This window comes from Phaenicophaeus curvirostris, chromosome 12, assembly GCF_032191515.1.
Source record: "Phaenicophaeus curvirostris isolate KB17595 chromosome 12, BPBGC_Pcur_1.0, whole genome shotgun sequence".
In the NCBI taxonomy this organism is placed as follows: domain Eukaryota; kingdom Metazoa; phylum Chordata; class Aves; order Cuculiformes; family Cuculidae; genus Phaenicophaeus; species Phaenicophaeus curvirostris.
In genome coordinates this window covers 735,676-760,772 of record NC_091403.1, presented here as the reverse complement: position 1 = coordinate 760,772, position 25,097 = coordinate 735,676, and the positions used below count along the sequence as shown (strand labels likewise).

General features: G+C 38.7%; 1 protein-coding gene across 3 annotated transcripts in view; it reads left to right on the top strand.

Moving 5' to 3' along the window:
- The window catches only part of MYO1E (myosin IE), a 70,709-nt gene that overhangs the window by 24,201 nt on the left and 21,411 nt on the right, over positions 1-25,097 (top strand). For all 3 annotated transcript variants that reach the window (XR_011338319.1, XM_069867191.1, XM_069867192.1), the window contains exons 2-18: positions 705-848; positions 3,516-3,605; positions 4,516-4,610; positions 7,887-7,974; positions 9,610-9,699; positions 10,663-10,794; positions 11,010-11,144; positions 12,353-12,485; positions 13,794-13,990; positions 14,980-15,060; positions 15,429-15,515; positions 16,740-16,826; positions 17,973-18,140; positions 18,902-18,987; positions 19,589-19,670; positions 20,401-20,507; positions 24,353-24,451. Coding sequence is in view for 2 of the 3 variants with exons in the window: in XM_069867191.1 (XP_069723292.1) it covers positions 705-848; positions 3,516-3,605; positions 4,516-4,610; positions 7,887-7,974; positions 9,610-9,699; positions 10,663-10,794; positions 11,010-11,144; positions 12,353-12,485; positions 13,794-13,990; positions 14,980-15,060; positions 15,429-15,515; positions 16,740-16,826; positions 17,973-18,140; positions 18,902-18,987; positions 19,589-19,670; positions 20,401-20,507; positions 24,353-24,451 (1,901 nt within the window). In the remaining variant the exon portion in view is untranslated. The remainder of the gene's footprint in view (positions 1-704; positions 849-3,515; positions 3,606-4,515; positions 4,611-7,886; positions 7,975-9,609; positions 9,700-10,662; positions 10,795-11,009; positions 11,145-12,352; positions 12,486-13,793; positions 13,991-14,979; positions 15,061-15,428; positions 15,516-16,739; positions 16,827-17,972; positions 18,141-18,901; positions 18,988-19,588; positions 19,671-20,400; positions 20,508-24,352; positions 24,452-25,097) is intronic.

Below are 25,097 nucleotides of genomic sequence, written 5' to 3'. Positions count from 1 at the left end.
ACTACTGTTCGAATCAGCTGGAAAAAAACAGATTTTGATTTGAAGTGGTACAGCTTGAAATGTCACGAGTTTTCAGTCGCATCCTGAAATAGCAACGCGAGTGTGGGGAGGGAGCATCGCTGTGGATGTCAGTTAAGCGTGGTGACTAACTGATGAGAAGGAACCGTGCAGCCCCAAGCTGGGTAACGCAGTCTGCAGAACATCACTGAATACTGACTGCACCAGGCTCCCGGCTTCCATTTGAGTTACAGCATATGTGCAGGTTTGGCTTAAAAGGCTGTAAACACTGGAGAACTCACTGTACCCAACTGAATAGTTCAGGTGGTAATTATCCTCACGACTAATAGCTGCACTGTAGGCGTGTAGTTTTTTGCATCCTTAGCTTCCAATGACTGCATCTCAGTTGGAATGATTGGGTTTTTTCTGCTGGGTTTAGAAATGTCTGCTATCTAAAATCCCCTCTGTGTGTAGAGATTCACAAAAGCCCTTGCAAGTAGCTTCTAATTTTTGAGGGCAGTGCAGTTCTTTCATAGTTCAGAGGCAAGTCAGCTAACATCATTATATATTCTTTTACATGATACCTGGATCAAGGAGTAGAATTCAGTGAAAGAAAAATATTTAGGGAGTCGGAATTTGAAAAGATTGTTTTCAGTTCTTTAATACTAATAAGTAACCTTTTTGATGCTTGTTGTGTTTTCCTGCAGGGCAGCAAAGGACACTACAGGTACCACTGGCAGAGCCACAATGTCAAGCACAGTGGAGTGGACGATATGGTCCTTCTTTCCAAAATCACAGAGGATTCCATAGTGGAGAACCTAAAGAAACGCTACATGGATGATTATATTTTTGTATCCTTTATGGTGCTGTTTTTCATGGGGCCCCGTGGACTTGCTGAGCCAATTTGAAACTTAATTGTATGTATGTATTCTAGTTAAGCAGATCACTCAAAGATGTTGAGCACTTTGTGTGACAGTTCACCTGAGATTAGACAAAAAGCTTTGTAACCTGAGCCAGTTATGAGGGCTGAAATGAAGAACTGAAAAATTATTTTAAGGTACTCTTTTTGATATTTGGAGTTGTTCTTGTCATTGTTGAAGACTGGCTTGAAGCTCCATATGTATTATATCCATGTGAGCCCTGACGCAACTGCAGTAATGCTACTTCTTAAAGCAAGAATAAGTTTAAGGTGTATATATACATATCTTAATACCATGTTGTCTTCTATACCTCCCAGATTCTAATGCTTTCAAAATAGCGTTTATTCTGTGATAGAGCGCTATTTACAGCTTATTCTGGAATTGTTAATACTGTGAGTCATGTGCTGATGGAAACAGATGAGCATCTGTAAATCTGCGATGTTTACACTTTGTATTTTATTTCCTGAAAACATGAAAGATCTAAATACCTGAGCATGTAATTAACAGGAAAAAACAGATTTCAGCACCAAAGGTTTACTTTATTTTGAACTTTAATATGAAAGGAATTCCTTAAGACAAAAATAGCCACTATTTCATTTTTAGCTTTCACAATGTATAACATAAACTGCAATAATGAATTTGGTAGACACTAATCAATATGATTGTCTGCTAGAAAGTGATACTGTTTCTTCTTTTGCTGTGGCCAAGTTTTTGGACATCCTAGTTATATCTGGAGAATAGTTTCCTTGAAATGTTTGGGTTTTTTTTTAGTAGAAAGGGAAGGAAATATAACATCTCCTGGCTATTTCCGTATATTCCGATAGTTAAGAGCTAAATAGCAGTTCAATTTAGCAAGAACTGACAGAGGAAGACTGACATTGCAGTTATGCTGATGTTTCCATCCCGAACTGCAAAGGTTTTTAATGTGTGTGCACTTGGGTTTGGATCCTCTGTGCAATGAAGTACCACACCATTATTATTTTTGTCTTATAAAAACATGATAAAGTTGCACAATATTTGTCGAACTGTAGTATTGGAACAAGCTGTAGCACTCTTCCTGCTAGTAACACAACCGCTTTTGTCCCAGTGGAACACTGCATCTTCTGTACACTACATTGACAAAGCCTTCACTGCTCTGAAGAAACGGTTTTGTGCTTTTTTTCTTACACAAATAGGTGAGATTAACATGGAGATGGTTGCAGGAATAAGTATGTTTTCTGGTGGGACTTGTGGTCACATGAAGGATCAGAGTCTTCTTTTAAAACATTATGGTTCCTTCATGTAGGAAGAAAGACTCCTTTTGCAGTTCTGCGGAGGCTTTTCATTCTAAAATGGAGATCATCTCTTGAATCCTTCAATTGTCTGTATGTCCACCCATGAATGAAGTTTCTCTGTGCTACGTTGCATAGAGATTACCAAATCATCCCAGAAAATGCTGGTATTGTTTACCAACAGAAAACTGCCGCCTCGGATGTTTGTACTGACACAATGAATTCCTTGATTTGTTCTATCCAAGACCCAGATGTTGTCACTCTTCTTTGAAATTAAATTAAAAAGTGTATGAAGAAAGCATTGCAAATCGACAATACAGAAATTATATTCACCGAGTTATGCTTCTTCTCCAGCGCGTTGCCATTTTGTGCAGTGGCACCACAATCAGACTCGTACGTAGGATAACCCAACAGGATAAATTTGTTAATTTTCCTACTTTTGTGTGAGAAGCTTAGATGGTAAGTGTGCTTCTGCACAATTCCAGATCATCAAATGAAAACTGCAGTACAACGTTTTGAAGTCGTTGACGCGCATGTACTGCTACCTCCCAGCTCAGTGAGCCTTTCCTGCCTGTGAAACGGTATCGGTTGCTTCACGTGTGTGTATTGCAACTCTGGTTCCAAAGGTTTCTTATTTATCCTGTAAATGTAGATACACATGGAGTTGAATGCAGAAAGGTGAAATACTGAATTTGTAAATATTGGAAAAAAAGAGCTTTCTGGGACTCCTAACAGCTTGAAACCAAGTGTCATCTTATAGGGCAGCCTGCAGGATGAGACCCCTAGGGACTGTTAACAGTTAACACTCCGTGAAAAAACACCACATACTTGAATTAGCCAATTCACTCAGCTCCCCCTCCAGTACAGGCTGTTGAGTAATTGTCCCGTTTAGCTCAGTAGAGGCTGCTTCCAGCCAACTGTGTGTGCTCAGCGCTATCTCTGCGAGATCAGCACGTGTCACTATAGCTTATTCTGAAAGGTCAAATCAATATTTTCCGATACTGACAATATGACCTCCTTAATTACAAAGGAACAGTTTAAATATGCTGTTTCCTTTCTGTATTTTTATTCAAGGTGTGCAATGTTTGGGCCTCTAATACATGTTTCTGTACTTTACTTGTCCTAAAATAAGTATTTTGATGATGTGAAAGTGTCCCATTGCATGATATATTTATGTTCTTGTAAGCCCACTAATTTCATTTTTGTTAACAATTGTTGTAAGCTGTGGGGTTTTTTTTCTAGAAGATGTGCTGTATTATTTGGGAGTCACTAGTCCTAAGATAATACGTGATGAAACTGTGGTTACCTTAACTTCTTTTGAACACAGACATATATTGGCTCTGTATTAATCTCTGTGAATCCTTTCAAGCAAATGCCATATTTTGGGGAAAAGGAAATTGAAATGTACCAAGGAGCAGTAAGTAAAGCAGTTCAAAATGTACTGTGATATTCATGGGCATGTAAATATTATTCTACATGGTTAAACTCTTGGAACCCTTTGTTTCTGGGGTTTGGTGGTGTTGTACTAGCCTAGGAGAACTTGGCTGATACCCATTACCATATATTGAGTCTTCAAATTGAATTCCCTGGAACATAGGATTAGTATTTCAAGAAAATACTTGTATTGCTTAACTCTAATCCATATTAGGTTTCTTTCCTTGATGTGTTCCTCTTGCTGCAAAAGTAGTTTTTAAGCTGTTATGTGTTTAAAGTGTGGTGTGTGATACCAAATGGCCATTAGTGGATTTGGACACCGTGACTTGAGAAATCTCAGACTGGACAAGAAGGATAAAAAAGTTGTGATGCCAAAATGAGATGCCCCTTTTTGAAAATACAGCTTGAAGAAGAGCAAATTAGCACATGGGCATCATGAGGGACTTAGAATTGAGTTTCCTGCTCTGCTTGAGTTGGGCCTGTCAATAGATTTGGGAAGCCATTTGGTTTAAACGGGCCCAGTGGATGAAAATGAGACGCAGCAGCAGCAGGCTCTGCGTCGCGGTCTGGGTAGTTTATTGTTAGCATATGACTGCTGGTGGAGGAGGCTGAAATTATGGGAGTTTCTCTTGGACCAGTAATACATTTCAAGCACAGACCGTTTTTAGAACAGGGTGTTTACGATAGTTTAGGAGAAAATCGTGGATGAGAGAAAGATCAGTAACAAAACCCAGAGGCTTTGGTTTGTTTTTGTTAAATGAACAAAAAAATTCCTGGCGAAAATTAAGTAGGATTCAGAATTGTTTTTCCAGGAAAATAATTCTTCCAATTTAAATAAAGATTTGTATTGCTCTTTCTGTGTTGAAAAATCATTCTCTTATTTCCCCTTCTAGGCACAATATGAAAACCCACCACATATTTATGCTCTTGCAGACAGCATGTACAGAAACATGATTATTGACAGAGAGAATCAGTGTGTCATTATTAGGTAAGAAAAAGAGGAGGTTGTGACTAGTATTTTTCTATTATGTAGCAATAAATGTATTTCTTTAGAGTGTTCTTAAGGTTTTACTTTTGTGTAAAGTTGAGGACCTTATTTTCCCTTTCTGTGATCTCTGCTAGGAGATGTTGCAGTTGCTTCAAAACAGTTTTTCAGTCCTTCTTTTCTGTAATTTTAGTTTGCATTTCACATCCCTGTGGCAGCCTTTGAGTACAGTAAAGCTATGTATGATGACCGCATGCCTGAAAAGACAATACGTCTTAAATACTACAAACGTATATGAAAAAGAGATATTTTGCCACCCCACCTGTTTATAGTGAACGTCTCATGCCTGTCTTAACTCTAAGGTCAAAATTTAATACAACATTCCTACTCAGCTTCTCTATCTCAGCTTTCCACAAGCCTCGAATGACTGATTGTTCTACCGATTGACATTGGTACAGAATATAACTGGAAATATCATTGAGTTTTAATAAGGAGGTGGTAGAAACATAAGTTTAATGCAGTAAGGAAAGGTAGGTAAAAGCTCCAATTCAGAAGGGAAGAATATTTACCTGAAGATATGCTACTGAGGTTTCTCTGAACATAATTAGAGAAAGTAAATTTTCTACGTAATTGCGAAGACTTATCTAAACACATCAGAGTACTTTACGTATGCAGATCCAAGAGTTCTTTATAAATATTTGTTCTTAAAATTCCTGTGTGGTCCTGGCAATGTATGTAAGTATTGCTTGTGTTGTTCTGCCACCAGGGATACTATATTAAATGCCACTCAGCAAATTAATTTTAAAGAGAAGGATGAGGCTCCATATTGGTTCTTGCTTCACTACTCTGATCACTGATTATATTTCCTCTGAGGAGGAAGGGAGCAAAAAATTGTCCCTCTATGTTTGTAGTCTTAGTCTCATTTCAGCTAGGTGTTAAATGACTTTGCTGAATAAAATGTCACTTTTTCTAAGTAGCAAATACATGAAAGTTTATGTCTTTCAAAGCATTATCTTTTTTTTTTTGTGAATGAGTAAGAAAAGTCTCTGAGAAAATTGCCAGTACCGTAGTCCCCTTGCTTTAAGCCATTATGATAATTTTTCCAACCTTTAAAAACCTCCATATTTTCAACATACTTTAAACTACCAAGCTAAAACATGATCCTTACATCTTCTTACAATAGTTTTACCAGCAGTAGAGTAGTAAGTTTTATGTGCAAAAGCTTCTGTGTGAGAATCGTGTAGCAGGAGTGCCACAATTCACCTGTGATGGTTGACTACCTGAGCTTCACTGGGTGCAAGATACTATCCCATTAGATAAAGTTACTCTGGTTCATAAATAGTGCATCATCCAACTATTTATTCTAATTCAATAGAAGCAATTTACTGGTCTTTGATCAATAAAAGCATAAAACTGAAAAAAGTGTATGCGTGTTTAAATCTAAAGCAAACTCTGAAAAGCAGTCTTTTGGCTAAATTGATTTAAAGAACCACTTAGACTGAAGCAGAGACTAATGATGAAATGGAACTGTGTTCCTTCAGGTCAATATCTGTGGCAGACGCTATGGTAAGAGAGGTATTATTCACACTTATTTTGAACAAGAAGGGTAATTTATGTATCAAAGAAAGTCTTACAGAAACGTGTAGCATTTTTACTGCAGGATGAATAATGCCTGATCAAATTCATTCAGTATTCATCCCTGGATCCTCTGTATTCCATAGAAAACTGCATGTATAAGCTCAAGAGTGTGATTCGGTTTAGGTTGGTTTGTCTGTCTTGTTTTGCAACAGGATGAGAAAATTTGCTGCAAGCAAATTTTGAAGAAATGTTATTTTAATTACCAAACTACTGCTGATTTGAACTTCTAAATACAGTTTGCCATCCAGCAAACAGCGTCTGTCCTTGTGAATGTGGTAGATACCAGTAATACAGGCTTCCTTCTCGATACATAGGAAAAGATGAGTCGGAATAATAAAAATTACAGTCTGCGCTTCGCAGATGAGACATCAAGAAGTATTTTTTTCACCTTCTCAGGTTTCCCGTTTGAGCTGTTAAACTACAGTCGGGGAAGACAAAAGTGGGAAGATGTTTCTGGCCAGAAAAAAAAAAGAAATAGCCTTTCAGTGTTTCTGTACTGTTTGGCAGCTTTGAATATTTAAAATTAGATTTGTAGCTCTGCATTTTGGAGAGCTTTTTCAGAATTAAACCTTTGGAAATGTCTTCATTACTCATGCTGATAAGGAGCTGTGAGTTGACATTTTCAGCAAGTCCTTTTCCTGTGCAGGACATGCTGATGCTTCTCTGGCAAACGTTGCTAAAATTTGTGCAGGAAAAGTTGTGTGTTTGATCCATATCCAGGAACAAGTAGGTGCACGGGGAAGAGTCAACAATATTCACTGAAATTATTCAGGACCTTAAATGTATCCCAGATTTTCGCAAAAGAAAGAAGTATTTCAGGTATCTTCATGATATTGAGCCCAACATCTGTGTGTTGGGGGTTTTGTATCAGTAAAGTTGTCCAGGTCACGGTAAATTCATTTAGGTCAAAGCTGACTTGCATGAAGATTTATGTAAGTCTGGAGGAATTCTGTTGAAATGAGCTTCTTGAGAAGCTTACCGGTAGTGAGAAAGCAAATCCACTGTTGTTGTAAACGTTATTCACCATTGAAGTGAAATGTTACAACAAAGGAGGGAATTATGAAGGCTAATATGGAGTATTAAGACTTCTTGTACCCTGTGTCAAGAGGCATAGGAACAGGAAGGTAGTTCTTCCGTCATTCAGGATGTGATTAATAATGTCTCATTATTTTATTCAGGAACACCTAAAACAAAAGACTCCTGAAATGAAGTGGGTAGGAGGCGTGGCATTCAAATCTTGGATTTTCAAGTGAGCTTTTGTGTTAAAATCTGAAATGCCACTAAATTTAGATGGGATTTAAGTTCTTAACACACTTTTTCCCTTCTGAGCATCTTGGTTTAAGAATATTTATTTCTCAATTTGCGTAGTTTTCTGACTGAAGTCCCATAGAGATTCTGGTGTCTGTACAGGATGATGTAGTCAAAAATGTCTATGCACAAACATATGCAAGTCTCATGCAACAATCCTCTATCACAGTCCATATGTTACTGGCTTACCTGATCTAAATATGGTGTGTATTTATTATTATTCGTTGTTAAGATACCTAGTCTTAATTGAACAAGGTAAGCCCCAAATGACTCCATTCTAGAGTTATTTAATAACTAACAAACAGGTACATTTTTATATTCCTTTTTTTATAGTGGAGAAAGTGGTGCTGGAAAGACTGTAGCTGCTAAATATATTATGAGTTATATCTCCAAAATTTCAGGAGGCGGCCCTAAAGTCCAGGTGAGTTGATCTACGGTAACACTGAAGCATAAGCAGAGTCTAAAGGTTGGCTTCAGCGGCAGGATGACCGAGGTGTGTCTCGGCAGACACCAGGAGATAAGAGGCTCTGCCGAAGAAGCTTGTGGGTGAGCAGCTAGAATCACACCTAAGGCCTCAGCAGCAGAGAGACGACTGGAGTGGACAGTGAACTGTTTGCTTGCAGGTTCCCTGGCTGCCTTTGTGGTGGGAGCCCTGGGAGGGAAATCCACAGACCCAGAGTCATCTCTGCTGAAAGTTTACTAACTCTCATCCTGAATTATGTCTGCAAGTATTTTTTTTTAATGTTAAGGCATAGAAGGTAAATTAATTAATTAACTGTATTAAGAACAACAACTAATCTCATTTTAGTAGATGTGTGGGTTTTTTTCCTCGTGTGTTGGCATTCTACTGAAAAATGACCTGGCATTAAGGGTTTTTATTGCTTCCATTAAATCTCTGATTTGTATGCATATGTCAGAGAGCCAGCAGCAGGAATATCATCTCATTCTATGAGGTTATCGAGTCGAAGTGAGAGTATCTGAAAGCTAACTGAAACAGCAAATTGTTGCCTTTGTTAATAACTACACTATCAATGTCTGCTCTATCAAATCCTGTTAACTAAAACTAATTGAGTGCATTAGCCGGAAAACTTCCACTAATGACATTACAGTGTCACTCACTGACCGACAGGCCGTGATAGGTAGGTAGCAGCTACTTTTACCAGTTCACTCTTTTTGTGTGCTTACTGTTCCTTTTTGCTTTATTGCAGTCTCTGATGTTGAGTGTGTTCTTTCTGCTTAGTTTTGTGCTACAGACATACTGGGAACGTTGCAGGGAACAGTTCGGTAACTAAGAGAATGATCTAGAGAAAGCATGTGTTGTGTTATTTTTGGAATAAATGTAATAATAATTTATAAGTAAATATTTTTTTATTTAAAAGATTCCAGCTTTTTGTACAAAATTAAGAAATATTCTTAGTGATTACAGAGTTGATGAAGCTGTTAAGTTGCCTTGAGCATTTATTTTGAAACAAAATCCAATATTATCATCACAACCTAACATGTACTCATTGGATTTGTTCCAAAGCTGATATCTTGTCCAAGCTTCCGACTCCTGGGGTCAGAGACAGTAGTTACACACTTTATTGCTTCCTAAGACAGCTAGAGAGCACCATCATTGTTTCTGAAACACTTGCAGATTCCTAAATTTCCTACTGCTTTGATTCACTTGGTTGTGGTTCCAGACGCCCCAAAAGATAGAAATGTTCATGTGTAAGAAGGAAATTGTTTAAAATCAAGATGATGAAAAAAAACCAGATCAGTTTATTGGCGATGTTACTTGGCAGAATAGCAAACAGAAGGACCGGCTTTTAGCCTCAGGCATTTGGTTCAGTATTGTAAGATTTTCTTAAAAGAATAGGAACTAGAAGCTCTGAAAAAACAAAAATGGTTAGATTCTGTTCCTTACCTAATCAAGCAGAGTTCTTATAGATGAGAGTTTTCTTGCTTTTTTCATATTCATATACATTTTAGATTACATGGTTGTCTGGAATATCTCTAATAACTTCAAGAATGCGTATCTCTGAATCTCTCTCTCTTTTGTTTCCTAAAATTTTAGCATGTTAAAGATATTATTCTGCAGTCCAACCCTTTACTGGAGGCCTTCGGGAACGCAAAAACTGTACGGAACAACAACTCTAGCAGATTCGTAAGTCCCTGTACTTTAAAGATGACTTTTTTTTTTCCGACTTCTGTGTTGTTACAGAGACAGTATTTAGGAGTATAATATAAATTGACTGCAAATAAGGAAAATCTAAAGAAAATACAAGGCGCATTTTAAAACACAAAGCATATGTTGAGAGGCCTGTATTTAATTCTGTGTATGCTGCACATTTGTTTCTCTCAAAACATGTACTGGTCACAATTTCTTTGTAAAATGTTCAGTCTGCAAGCAGATAACTTGTCAGCAACAAACTGGCTGGTTTTCCAGATCGCTAAAATACACATGGTAATAGGTGTTTATTTTAAAAAAGTAAGAGAATTGATAGCTTTTTTAAAAATAGATGAAACCATCCTTAGAGTTGTTTAATGGGAAGTGCTTTTGCTAATATATACAGAAATCAGGCAGGAATTATCTTCAGTCTGTCACTATAAAATACTTAAGATACTATTGTGGAATTACCCTTCACTAGATAACGTACCTTAGGTTCTGTTTTTAAAAGGTACAAGTGGGCTTCACAAATCTCAGATTTGTTCCCCAGCCAATGTGGGTGTTAATGCAATTAACGTCTCCCTGAAAGGAAAAGGTAATTGCTTTCTCTTCCTTCTAAGCAGAACACTGTGTTTGCCACTGGCCATAAAACTATTAAATTTACTTCCCGTATAGGTGAGCTTTAAGCAAGAGTCTTGGCAGTGAAGAGAAGCCACTGACTTCTGCTCTTTATTTGCATTAACACATAATGTATTATCCCAAGTCTTATGCTGTGTAAATGGCAGAAAGAAAGATACGTGATCGTTTGACTATCGAGGTTTGGGTTGTACCTTGAGGCAGCTGTGTCTCTGCATCCATAAAGATTAAATACCCTAGTGACCCTGCTTGAGGTACAGTACAAGTGTATGATTTCAAATTTGTATGTACTAATCCTTCAACAGCTTTAATTATTTATTGCAGGGGAAATACTTTGAAATCCAGTTTAGTCCAGGTGGAGAACCAGATGGTGGGAAAATCTCCAACTTTCTACTGGAAAAATCTCGAGTTGTAATGAGGAATCCTGGAGAGAGGAGTTTTCACATTTTTTACCAGGTCAGAAGTGTAGAGATCCTTTCAGTTATTTAAAATACCTGCTGAACGCGCACTCAAGAAGGTGATCTGGGATCACAGGGAGGCTTGCTAGCATGTTAAGACACCATCAACCTGCCTAGCTGTGTTTCAGCTCCAGAGCAAAACTGCTTCAATATTTCAGCCCCTCTGCTGAAGATCACTGTATGAGACCTAATTTGGGGGTTTTTATTCTGCAGCTAATTGAAGGGGCCTCCTCGGAACAAAAAAGCAGTCTTGGCATTACCAGTATGGACTACTATTACTACCTGAGTCTCTCTGGGTCTTACAAAGTCGATGACATCGATGACAAATCAGATTTCCAAGAAACACTGGTGAGTTTTCTAGTCTCTGATTTCCATAGTGGTTGATGTATGTTCATTTCGCTGTCCGTTTGTAGCAAAGACATTGATGTATTAATGTGGGAATGAGAAATAAGTGCGGACATAACTTATTTAAATTATATTTTCCCCTGAGGAGGAGGTATGTTAACCTGAAGAGGGTCTTGTGGTGCAATCCAACTGTCCTGAGCAGGTGGATACTTTTTATCAAAAGGCATTTTGGTTTCTGTTTATTCTTTTTCAGAAGGTGCAAATGTAATGAAATCGAGTATAAATTACCTGCTGTATGAAAAATGTGAAAATGCAAACACAGCGAGGAACTTGCACTAGAAGAAAATATAAAAGAGTGCCCTATTTTAGTTGAAGTCAGTGGTGACTGATCTTCCATGCCTGTTCAAAACAGGACAACTGAAAGGCTGAAGAAAGGGACTTAAAAAGCATAGATCAAGGATCTTTATCCAGTGCTGTGGCCAATTCATCATGTCACCTTTATGCAAGTCATATCAACTTGCTGGTCTCCTGTTATTAGAAATTTACTATTTAAAATAAGCATATTAACGCATCTTCTTATTTATATGTGACGCATTTAAAGGCCAAAAAAAAAAGAGAAAAACCAGCTAATTTGGTATTTTAGAAAAACAGTCGGTTGAGAAGACGTATTGTTAGTTGCCGTGTACTCTGGACTCCAAACCCCAGTGTTGTTGGGGAGTATTTGCTAGTAAGTGGCTGAAATTCATGGACCAATCCAGCCAGACTGGGCTGCTTTTTAGCACTGTTCAGTGCAGCTTCACAGTTCTTCGTCCCAGTGGATAAACTTGTCTGTGTAGAAGGAATAAATCATTGTCTTTTGAGTCACCATTACCCATTTTGCAATGGAAGTCACTCCTTTTAGTGTGACTCTGAAGAACAGGTGCTTGGTTTTTAGTAACTTTAATTTTCTGGCATGTGTTTTGCTAACACATCTTCTACATGTGGTAGATGCTTCTGAATTTAATTAGAAAATGTACAAAAAATACTGAAATAAGGCATCTGGCACCTTTTATAACTTCAGTGCAGGCTGTAGTGACATTTGGTTGCCTTAGGTATTGGAACTGTTTGGGAAAACGCAGACTTTTAATATCGAAATTTTAAAAGGACTTCTTTGCCAAGAATCATCGAACAGATTCTTTGACTGATTAATTTTGTTTTCTTTCTCTTCCCAGCATGCAATGAATGTGATTGGGATCTTTGCAGAGGAGCAGGCATTGGTGTTGCAGATAGTGGCAGGAATACTGCATTTAGGCAACATTAGCTTCAAAGAAGTTGGCAACTATGCGGCAGTGGAGAGTGAGGAGTGTAAGTACTTCTGGAAACTGTAATAGAAGTAGCAGTGGGCTGGAATCCAGATGGCATGAGGTGAACTGCGATGTTGAGCTGCTTATCCAGACGTGGTGCAAGGTCTCTTACAGTGTGAGGCTGCTAATGTAGGTTCTCTTCCAAAACCAGTGGTGCTGCAGCCCCTGCGTTGTCCTGCACAAAGCTGCTGAATTAATAGGACTGCAATTTTGCATTTTGAATTTAAGAAACCCTTTTCCAGGCTCTGAGTAAGAATTAACAGGAATAGTGAAAAATGCCCTCAAGCAAACTTGAACTCTGCTCCTTTCACTGCATGAGCATGTGTTCATAAAAACAGCTGTTTCTTGTGTGGTTTGTCTGACCTTGTTGCCACGTGGAAGCAGCTGCCAGCGTGTGGCGTGTCCCCAGCCTCAGGTGCGCAGTCAGCGCTCGCACAGGCATCCAGAAGAGGTGCTTTGGAAATGGAAATGCAGGTTTGAATTGGAATGCAGAAGTTAAATACTACAGTTAAGTTCCTTGTCTCAAATTTCTCAACCTGTACCTCATTATCAGATACATCTACTGTGTAACTACTTCCTTATTACTTCCTTACCCACAATGCGCTGTCCTTGCATTCCTCGCCTCTTCCTGCTGTTTTATATCAGCCAGGCCCATATCGGCGAGATGTTGAAAGATTAATGGATCTTGAGTTTTAAGTGCTTTTGTCATGATTTATACCACTTATTCTCTCATGGATGAAGAAAACAATTTAAGTCATCCCTCTTTATGTTTGCTTTGCATTGTACTGAAGGGTTTGGTTTGCACTTTCTGAAAAACGATGATATTAACTTTGTCTTTTTCAGCTTTTCTTCACTGATTGTGCTTAAAACAGTTCCACATAACAATACTGACTTTTCTTTGAAGATCATTCTTTTCAATTAATCAATTTTAATGATGTAAATTTTATTCGATGTCTGGGCTCTGTGTTTTATCTCCATCTCCTCCAAGAGTGATTTGTTTGAACCTCACATAGTTCAAAACCGTGACCTAAGCCACCTTACATATTTGAAGGACTGAAGGTACAGAAATAACTAACTGTTTTACTTCAAGGTAGTTTATCTTAATTGAAATCCACATCAGTAAAGAGTTGAAAATGTCCTTGGGATTTATGTCTTTCAAATTTCCCTAAGCTCCCCTCCTCTTTTTCTTTTTAAGCTGCCCCATGTTGTATAGTCCTGCTGATGGTTACTAGAGATACATTTCTTTTTCCTTCATGCTGCGTTGTTTTAGTCTGTAGGTCTAATCCAACAACTCCTGTCTTTCTTGCAGTTTTGGCTTTCCCCGCCTTTCTCCTGGGAATTAACCAGGACCGCCTAAAGGAAAAACTGACCAGCAGACAGATGGACAGCAAGTGGGGAGGCAAGTCCGAGTCCATTAACGTAACACTAAATGTGGAGCAAGCCTGCTACACCAGAGATGCACTGGCCAAGGCCCTTCATGCCCGTGTATTTGATTACTTGGTGGATGTAAGTTGGATTTGTTCGATTCTACTGAAATATCGAGGACAAGTGCACTAGGAGTGTTCCTTGCAGGCCTTTTCTTGTCTGTCATTTCTTTCACCCAGACACACTGTGCCTGAACCTTAGCAGCAGTGCTGAGCAGTGCAGTGGGAGCATGACTATGGGTATCAAACACAAGGCACTGATTGTGTGACAAATGCTGTGCTTTCTTTGAAGTGAATAAGCTGTGCTTTCAGCACTATATTTGCTCGGTCTCCTGCCACAACGGTCCCATATGCTGTTCTGACATCTCCTTCCTGCCAGTACCCCTATTTCTCCGTTTTACTTCCTCTTACGTAGTTGAGCGTTTTCAGATGAGCAGAGTTAGTGGGTTATGGTCCCCTGCTGCCCTACCCCGCTCTCCTGCAAAGAACCAATCAGCACCGTGATGTTGTGGCAGTTGAGCAAAGGGTCAAATTCCATTCTCGCTGTTCAGAACGAGAGGCTAGGCTGGGTTGGTGGGGTAGAAATCTCACCTTTGGCCACAGGTGCTGTCTCCGCTGTGGTAGCGCTGCTAATGTCTCAGAAATCCCCCTCATTGTGACAGCTCTGTCATCCCCTCTCTGTGCCTGTACCAGCACTGACACTGCCAAGTAGAGGAATACAGAAATATGGGAGAAGATTCACAGTACCATCTGCAAAATACATCAAATATCACACTTTAAGCTGTTCTTTTTTGTTGGCTCCTTTTCTTTAACTGAGCCAGTTACACCAAAGGGGAAACATTTTACAGCGGTAGATGCAAAGGCTGTCTGACCTGGAAAACAGGGCAGTGTACTGTGCCTTTCCTAGCTGATTGATAGTAAAAACTGTGAAAGTAAGATACCCTATTACATGTATTTCTATTCCTTTGAATATTTCCATTTTTGGGAAAAAACAATAAAGATTTAAGGTTATGAATAAATCTTTTTACCATACAAACTACACTTTGTTTTACATTTTCTTTGTTTTATTAGTCTATTAATAAGGCTATGGAGAAGGACCATGAAGAGTATAACATTGGTGTCCTGGATATTTATGGCTTTGAAATATTCCAGGTAAGAGAAAGCAAAACTCAGGGTTTGGGCTGATCTGATCCAGGCGAGTTTTTGGTTATTTAGAGAGAGAAAAAACCCAAAGCCTGTGGCCAGAATAAAAGCAAAAAAAAAAAATCCAACCCAGCTTTCCGGACATTGAGTTCTCACTGGTAATGTCTCACTTAATAAACACGAAGTAGTGAAGAAACTTCAAAGAAACTAGATCATTGATCTTAAAAGAAATCTCTGAGGTTACATAGAATGTCTATAAAGTCAGCAGCTCATCCATCACTGACAGCGTTTCTTTGAAGCTTATCGCCAGCATAAGAACTAAGAATTATTGCTAATAAAACATGAGACTAATTTTTAAATCATTTCCTTTTGTATAGAAAAATGGGTTTGAACAGTTCTGCATCAACTTTGTTAATGAAAAACTACAGCAGATTTTTATTGAACTGACACTGAAGGCAGAACAGGTAAGCAGACATTTATTCTATTTTTGAATTCGTAAAAGAGTTATTGCTTTTTCAAGTGATGGAAAAATTAAGATTTCATCATCCGCTAGCAATAAAATTTGCCTTGTTAAGCAAGACAACTAAAAAAACCACCTTTGCTGGCTGACTATAAAACTAAACCACATCAGCTACAGCCATTTCTTCTCCAGCGCGGTGGTACAGAAGTGAGTCCACCGAGCCGTGCACTGACGCAGTCAGCTGACTGCCCAGACTCGCTGCATAGTCTGACTCACTGACAGAAGTGGAAAACTGCAGCTTGGTTCCATCCCTGTGCTTTTGTTGGACAGAACACACAGTTAAATGAGAATACTGTTCTTAATTTCCTCCACACCCTTTAAAAAAAAAAAAATTAAATATATATATGAATGAAATAGATGACTGAGACAAATGAGAAAATATTTCTGAAATTATTTGCAGTTCCCTGCTCGCAGTCTTACTGCGGAATTTCATTTTGCGTGAATGGAGCTTTTGCATGGGAGGGCAGGCAGAAAGCAGCTGAGACAGAAGCGCTGCGGATGGGCTCAGGCCTGGCACCCGCTTCAGGACGGTGTTTTCAGGAATGCAGACACAATTGCCTTTGTATCAAAGTCACCAATCACTGCGATTGAGCACACTGTTGACCTGCTACGTGTCTAGCTGAGCTCATTTGTGTGCGAGTGAATGGGTCAGCTTAATCAAATTCTAGTGTGAGTCTTTCCCCCAGTCAGTCTCTAGGTGTCTTTATGGTTCCAGTAATTATGTACAGAAATAAAAAGCAGAGCTGTGTCTCCCTTGCGTGTGCATTTCTAAATGTGTTCTTCTGGGGGCCTGTCACAATATTAATTTTTCAGACAGATCCTGTGGATGCCTGGGTGCGCTGTCAGGATACCCTCACAGTCACTTTGTTACTATTTGTGAAGTGCTCTGACAATATATGCGTTGAAAATATTCCTGTTCTCAGTAGCTGCTCAAGGTCTATGAATGACAAAAGAATGTGTGGGGAGAGGAGGGAAGGACTCAGATTCATCTCTTAGGCAGTAGATAGCTGGATGTAGCTATTCTTAGGGTCATTTCTCCCACCTAACCCTCAATAACAACATCTGACGTGTGTCTGAACACGCACACTTCGTGCGTGTCATGCATTGTAAATCTAGCGCTACAGCCATGGTGCAAAGGGATATTTGCATCTTCCTTTTTACTTAACAGGAGGAATACGTGCAAGAAGGAATTAGATGGACACCAATAGATTACTTTAACAACAAAATAGTGTGTGACCTCATAGAGAACAAAGTGGTAAGTATTTAGAACAAACATGGAAAAACCAAGATTTTTCTTCAAAATATTTGAGCAACTGCTTTGCTGTCAAGAACGTTCGTAGGAAAAATGCAAATGCTGTTGTTTGGTTACTGAGTCATACTAAGCCTATATATAAATCTTACATAAGAGGTCTTATAAGAGCTGTAAGATAGAGAACATACATCTTAAACAACATATAAGATATGCTGCTTTATGGTTCTCTTTTCGGACAGCGATTGATGTGTGACCAACAGAAATGTAATGATGGAAATTAAAACTTTATCCACCTCAATTTACCGTGAACTACATGACATATTCTGCTGTTCCTCAGATAAGGCTCTCCGTGTCCCTGGGAGATACAGTTCAGTTTGGGGAAGCTACAATGCCAGCTTCCTTTGAGTTACTGCCACAAAATGAGGTGAAGAGGAAGTATTGTAGATAAAAGGTGGTTTGTGTCTTTGCTCCACAGAATGCTCTGCAGCATTGTAAATGCTTTACATTCTGATTCAACAAATACTGAACTGTCCTTTAGGACAGAAGTAGTTGGTTTTCAGCCAGTTCTTTATCCTCACATAAGCCAGATAATTTTAGCAGTAGTTCAGGTACTACAATGACTTGCACTGAAATGCACATCAGGTGTTGCTCATCTGCTCTCTCATCAGGGTAACTAGGAAAAGGATGGGCTTTCAGTCACAGTCTTAGCTATTTAGCTCCAATTTATCAAACTACAGCATGTGAGATTAATCACTTACCTCAGACGTGCATTTATTTCTTGATAGGATGAGAAAGGTGATTGCTTTGTGAAGGAATTAAAAACTAAAACAAATATTGGGCAGTTTGTAGTTTTAGGGGTTTTTGGTTTTCAGGCTTTGTGTGGTGTTCTGCCTTTTTTTTTTTTTGTAACAGTACTCATTGTTTCCCCCATCATTTCACATAGTGGCATCTTGGACTATTTGCATGCTTGTGTGCACATTAATCTCTCCTTTGAACTCTACTGACTGGAGGGAATTGTTCCTGCTGTGACTTTGCTCTAGTGGTTTTGTAGCAAAGAGAGTTTTCTGGTTGGGTGGGGGAGAAACTGGCTTCACAATTTTTTTACCTCGCTTCTTTTGCTGTTTTTGTTACTCTTCTCCAATGCATTAGAATCCCCCGGGGATTATGAGCATTTTAGATGACGTGTGCGCCACCATGCACGCGGTAGGGGGAGGAGCTGACCAAACACTGCTTCAAAAACTCCAGATGCAGATTGGGACTCATGAACATTTCAACAGCTGGAACCAGGGATTTATCATCCATCATTACGCTGGAAAGGTAGGGTGGAAAATCAGCACTGAATTCTCTGTAATGTATTTATAAAGAAAAAGAAGAGTAATGAAGGGAATGGGGGAGCTCTGCAGGGGCTGGTTTGATTTTAAATAGTCAAATTAACTTAGGAGGAAGTGTTCTCCTTTCACACTGTAGGGAGTTTGGAACAAATATGGCCTAACATACGTCCCTTGCTTAGGCGAGATGGGCCTGGGCCTTGCTTCTATCAAGAATACTGACTAGAACTTAGTATTAAATGTAATAATAAATGCCCAGGTCTTTTATTAATTCTAATCTTAATTGCGGGTTATAGTAGCAGGAAATCTAAATAATTCAGCTATAAAAATGGTCCTTAGGTTATGATATACCAATGAAACTGGGAATATAAAGTTCTGTCGTCTTTGGGTGTATTTCTCAGACTATGCATGATTTCCTGCAGTTATAGTTAATAATGGTAAATCCTTACTATGCATGAATTCCTGTTCAGTAAAATCCAGTATTAAATTCACTCGTGTCATAATCCATTGGCTAGGTCCATGACAGTCTTTTTGACTGAATTTAAATACATGGATGAAATTACTTTGTTGTGAAAGAGTTAACTAATAATAGATGCAAGGATTTAGTGATGATTGTAGTATCTTTAAGTAAGTGTTATACCAGACTAACCAAAAAGTTCAGAACAGCTACTGATAAGGACAGAATTTAAGTTTTCTATAATTACTGGGTTCTCAACTTACCACAAACAATTAATTTCCACCTTGGCCCAGGTATCTTATGATATGGATGGATTCTGCGAGAGAAATCGGGATGTTCTTTTCATGGACTTGATTGAACTCATGCAGAGCAGTGATTTGTACGTAAGCAAAACTTGCTTAAAGCTAGGAATAACATGTTAGTTCAGATGGATGCAGAGGGCCTGACTTCTACATTCTGTAACTTGTGAACTCATTGGCATAAAAGTGGAAACAATACATCACTGCAGTAGAACAGTATCACCTGTGTTAGATTGACCTTCATTTTCTGCAAATCCAAGTGAGTAAAGTGCTGCAGTGTCATAATCAGATGGCAGAGTGACAGCCAGTTGTTTTGGTCTCAGACAAGACCATCAGGGATTGGCCTCCTCTCACAACAGGCACCATTTTAACACACAAAGTAACGCCTTTTGTTATGTATTTTAATTAGTTGATGCTTACTTTTTATAGAAGTACGTGTTTCTTGCAGTCTAGAGTCTACTATCTTGTCTTCCAAGGCTCACTAAAAAAGCAAAGGATCTCTATAAAAGGAATGAAGCTTACGGAAAATACTAATCTTAACATTGATTTGATAAAACTCCAGATCAATAGAAAATAGCTATTTATGTTTTGCTCAACATTCAACTTTTAGAGCATATTCCTTGACATTCCTGCATTGAATTGTCTTTCTCTACCAACATTATTTTATTAATTCTTTCCTAGGCCTTTTATAAAGGCTCTGTTTCCTGAAAACCTTCAAGTGGACAAGAAGGGCCGTCCTACCACTGCAGGGAGTAAAATCAAAGTATGTCTAATTTTGCTGTGTTAGTATGTGCACATAGGAGTGTGTGTTTATGTATCAATTTGTAAAAAAAAAAAAAAAAAAAGTAGTCTTTCTGAGTGTCTTGATTGCAAAGTGATGCATTGTTTCAGTTGTTCTGCCCTGCATCACTGTTCATGAAATGTTTTGTTCAGCTGCAGTCTGCAGCAGTGAATTTTCCAAACGAGCAGTTGATTATAACAATAAAAGTACTTGCGTGTGCATAGTGAATGAGCCCCCTTCACTCAGCCACTTGATGTCCTACAATTAACTAGAGATAACCTGTCTCTTCATAGTGCAGAAATGCAGCAGGGCCTGATCCAACACCCCCTGAAGTCAGCAGAAGTCTTTCTGCTGACCATGATGTGTGCTGGAAAAGGCAGCAGGTGTTAGAAGGCTGAGTATCTTTTTGAGACTTGTTGTAAAATATACACTTGGATTACACACTTCATGACTCTGGAAATCAATATTTTATCAACATCTTTCCTCATATTTCACCCTGACAGTGAAGTTCACTCCATATGATAACTCCATTGTGATAACGGTGCTCGTAGATTTTAGAGAAGGTGCACGTTACACCAAGACACTTCAGTTCTGGAGAAAGACTAGATCCAGTCAACTGAATCATCAGCAGATGGTTGTTAATATTTAGAATTCTCTCACAGGACTTGCCCTGTTCAGCTCAAATCCTGTTATTTTTCTTCAATTTTTACAGAAACAAGCAAATGACCTTGTTGGCACTTTGATGAAGTGTACACCCCATTACATCCGCTGCATCAAACCAAACGAAACAAAGAAGTCTCGAGACTGGGAAGAGAGCAGGTATGGATAAGCTGAGTATGTGGTGAGAAACAGTGCTAATAGTCAGAAACGGCCACAAACATTCATAATTCGCAGTCATACAGACCAACAGAAATAAACACTCTAAAGCTTTCAGATGTGAAGTCTGGCATGACCTCTCCTAAACTTTGAAGATAAGGTGTGATGGCTTGGTCTAAATCAGTGGCCAGCGTATGAGTTCTTAGCTTTTCTCAGATCAGTTATGAATAATCAACGTTTGCGTAACACTAACGCAGTTGGTGCATTAAAGACTCTGTTTTCCATATAGATTGTGCACACCAAACATTATGCATCAATTGTACCTTTTGCTTTACGCTTCCAATACAGCTTCTGTTAGGTAGCAAAAAAGCCAGCAGGATGTCTGTATCTGCTTTTACATATCAAACTTAAAATTGTCCCCGTAGCCAAGAACATAGAAGCTTCCTCTTTTACTTCTTACCGTCTCATTTTCATTAGCCAGCTCTTTAAACAAAAGGCACTAGAATGTCTAGTGACTAGAATATAGACATGAAATAGATTTATAAATCAGCAGTTTGGTTTATTGCATTTGTGTTAAGGCCTTTTTAACTACATAATGCTTTATAGCATCTTCATTTTATCTGAAAAAAGATATTCTTTTTTGCACTGAAGTGGGTAATCAATACGGCGTGTATGCTATGCAAGGTCCTGGTACAGATAACATTTGTTACCCTATACAGAGTACTTCTGGTATTGTAAAAGGGCTGATAAAACAAATGGTTATTTTTATCTTGATAAAACATCTTGTGAAGTCTGATAAATGGCATTCTTGACCATATCAACAGTACCAGAATTCACTTCCTGCCATTTGGCGCGCCACTAGCACAATTACATGCAGATGTAGAGCACTTAGAGAAGCCACAATCGGGATTGCACTTGAAAAGTGCCATTTAGGTCTTGGCAGTAAACTTAGAGCCTCTTCCTCTAGCTTTTCCAACCATGAAAACCCTACTATGACACTTAATTTTCCACTGACACTGGGGACTCCAGGGAGGGAAAGTAAGTGATCCTGGGAAAAGTACATCTAAAACTTTATAATGTAAGTTGAGGGGCTTTTAAAATCAATTATTTACATATCGGGAAACAGGTCTAGTATTGTGGAAGGTGTTGCTAGGAAACCAATGAAACGAACAAAAACCTGCTCCTGAGAATAGTCCAGCTTTCAGGACACCCCCTTTGCAGCAAAAATGGGCAAGATCTCCCACCATGAGGGTGGTGTTTGGCAAATGCAGCAGCTACTGATAACAAATGAAATACAAAGGATTGCATGCTATCAAACTCAGTCACGAAGGGAAGTAGTTCTTATAATGTTAACCTTTCACCCTTGTTTAAAAATCCTAACGTTCTGTCCCATTTCAAACCATGATTTCCTGCATGTTATACTAGGACCTCACATAGCATACAAACGCGGCAGCAAGTAGTGACGTGTCCAGGCAAAAGACATTTATGTGCATATGACAACTCAAATTCAAGCTTTATTCTGTTGTTTCATGATTTTAGTGAGAGAAAGTTCTGGGTTGAGGGGAAAGGAAAACATCTTTGAGTTTATGTGATGTTTTGCTGAATATTGGTTTAGGGTTTTTTTCCTTTTCTTCTGTGGTCACCTAATGCTGCATCATACACACACTGCGACAGGAGTAGCATATCTGATATGCTTCCTAGTAGCATGTTACTAGACAGTGAAAATTATACAGAAAAAGGAAAAAAACCTTCCTAGAGCCTGTCTGTCTTCGTGCTCACAGAAGCCATGTCACTAAGCTTTATCCTGTTGAATAATTCCAGAATATTTAGCACTGAAACGTAGACTTTGTAATATCTAAAGCTTGTATAATACCTTAGTTATTCCAAAAATTGGAGTGTTCTTGAAATGTGTTTATGTTCAGGTTTTGGCACAGCCAATTGGACTTGTATTCAAAAGTGCTGCATTAGCTGAATTCCCAGACCCTGACCTGCTTGAGGTTGATGCCTGGAGGGAGATTTTCAGTGTGCCTTTTCTCAGAAAGAAGAGGAAAAACAGAAAAATGCCTCAAATTCTCTGTTGCTGGACACTGATACTGGCAGGACAGTAAGAAAATGGGAGTAATCCTGTTGCTCCGGTACATTATTCCAGATGTGAACAGGAGGGAAAGCTATAAACAGGAAAATGTATTTTGGTCCACCAACTTTCTACTCTCTACCAGAATTCTTGGAGTTGGTACAAAATATACTTTATTCCTTGACCACAGCAAGATTAAAAAGTGTGGTATTCTTTATAAGAAGCCAAAAGAGCAGTATCGCTCATCATTTTGTAAGATGCTTCTCATAAGTGTTCTTTAAAAAGAAGAAATTAGCGAAGGGGTTTTTCATCATTCATAGCATGGGATTTCAAAAGTCTTTTCCCCTTCATATTATGAGTCATGTGAAAAGAATGTTTCAACCAAAAAAAGGGAAAGAAAAAAAACAATCAATGGGCAAACACTTCATGCTGAAATTCAAGACTTCAAAATAGCTAAAGAAATAACATAGAATTAACCAAGAGCTTTTTGGGATTTGAAAAATCTTTCATAAAAATCAGAGAAATAGTAAGCAAACCAAAGTTAAATGGCTCCTTACAGACTCAGTTTTTTGATCACATGTAAATAAACATTCTTTAATATATTGTTTGTTAAAACTGCAGGACTAAAATCTCAACAACTCTTACATTTCTGACTGAAAGCTAAAGCTTCTGTAATTTGCCCTGTAGCAAACAGCAACAGAAGCCTCTGAACAGCTCATTTCAGAGTTAAAAACTGACATTGCCTCCATCAGCCTTATGGCTGAGATGAGAAGATTAAAGACATGCAAAGGAAAACAGCAAGAGTCGTGCACTGAGAAGATAATGCTTGGAGATTTGAGGAATTTAGGTTAAGTGGTGGATAGCAGGAAATGCAAGGAGGAACATGAAATAATGTACCGCAGCTCCAGAAAGTAGAAGGTGCCAAAAGGAAGCACTTTTTCTTTTTTTTCCTGTTTTTCTTCTTTGAGGTTCCAGGGGACATACTTGTTCCCTGTTTAGAACCCTCAATGAACATGTTTTTCATGAGGGAACTGTAATGGTATTGGGATAATGATGCTTCAGTTCACATGTGCAGCAGAGTCCCTCCACAGCCATTAACACTTTCTGTGGGGCTGGTACCAGCCCATTTTTTGCTTATAATGAAAGTATAACGTGAACAAGCTTACCAGGGATGCTCCAGCCAGTCGTGTGCCCACCCTCAAATCCTTCCATTGCAGCAAAACAAGGAGGAATACTAGCTTTTCATGAATATACTGGCCTGGCTTTCTTCTTTCAGACTCTGTGGAATCAAAGTTTGGCATATGGGGCTTCTTCCAGCCATCAGATTTGTTTTTTTCTCGAGAACAACCGAAAAAGAGCTACTGTTAACTGCTGTTAGTGTTTGAGTTAGGCAAAACCTGCAGTAAACAAACACAAAACAATTTCCCAGTCCTTTGTATATCAGCTGTATAATTGTGGAGGTAATAGTTACTTGGCCTTTCACGGGTAATAATATAAAGAAACGTATACATAAACTAGTTAGGAAATGGGAAGTTAAATTGGTAAAAAATGCTAAGGTAAACTTGCTATATGTATTTTAGTAATGTAGTCTACCTGTCTTGCATATTTTTCCTACGACATGTTGTGCATGGAAACATGCAAGAATAGATTCGTATGCTTGTGCCTGAATTTTAGAAGTCGATAGTTTTAAACATGGTACAAATTTTGAGAATTCCTCAATCCACAAGTACAGTGAAATAAAATGGATAGTAAACTCGCGTTGCTTTGTCTACAGGGTAAAACATCAAGTGGAGTACTTGGGTCTGAAAGAAAACATTCGAGTCAGAAGAGCTGGCTATGCCTACAGGCGGGTTTTCAAGAAGTTTTTGCAGAGGTAGGGTAATACTAATTCTGAACGAACAGTACAGTTATTAACATGATGTGGAGGTAAACAAGATGTTACAAATTCTGAAAGCTTCTCCTTTCCCACTTACCCTTTCCTTTCCCACCCACTTACCTTGCTTATGGACTTACACAGATTTGAAAGTGTCCTAAGATTGGCATTTGTGTCTTTGAAAGTCTCTTTGTTTTTCTGTGAACTTGCCTAAGACCTTGGTTCTTTCTGTATTGCTGTGAAAGGGTTCCTGAAAGTTAAAGAGAGTTAAGGGAACTTCTGGGTTGCAGAGCCTGGAGTGCCTAGCTGTTAGCCTTCGTTTAAAATTTCACTGCTTACCTCTCCCAACTCTTCTTTCCCAACAAAGGAGATGGGTGAAGAAACACATGCATACCATTCAGCCATTTCAGTGTAAAGAGTAGCCTTACTTTAAATTGCTCGTTACATCCTTCCAGTGGTGTTCGAACAGCTGGGAATGGTTCCGCTCAAACCGCCGCAGCTGCTCACTGAATGAAAGTGAGTCAGAGCTCTGCAAGACCAATCCTTTTTTAGTGTCTTAGGACCAGCTGTTAAGATGATTAACTACCTCCACTAGCTAAAGAAATCTTCTTAAATAAGAGTGATTTCTAGATTTATACAACATTCA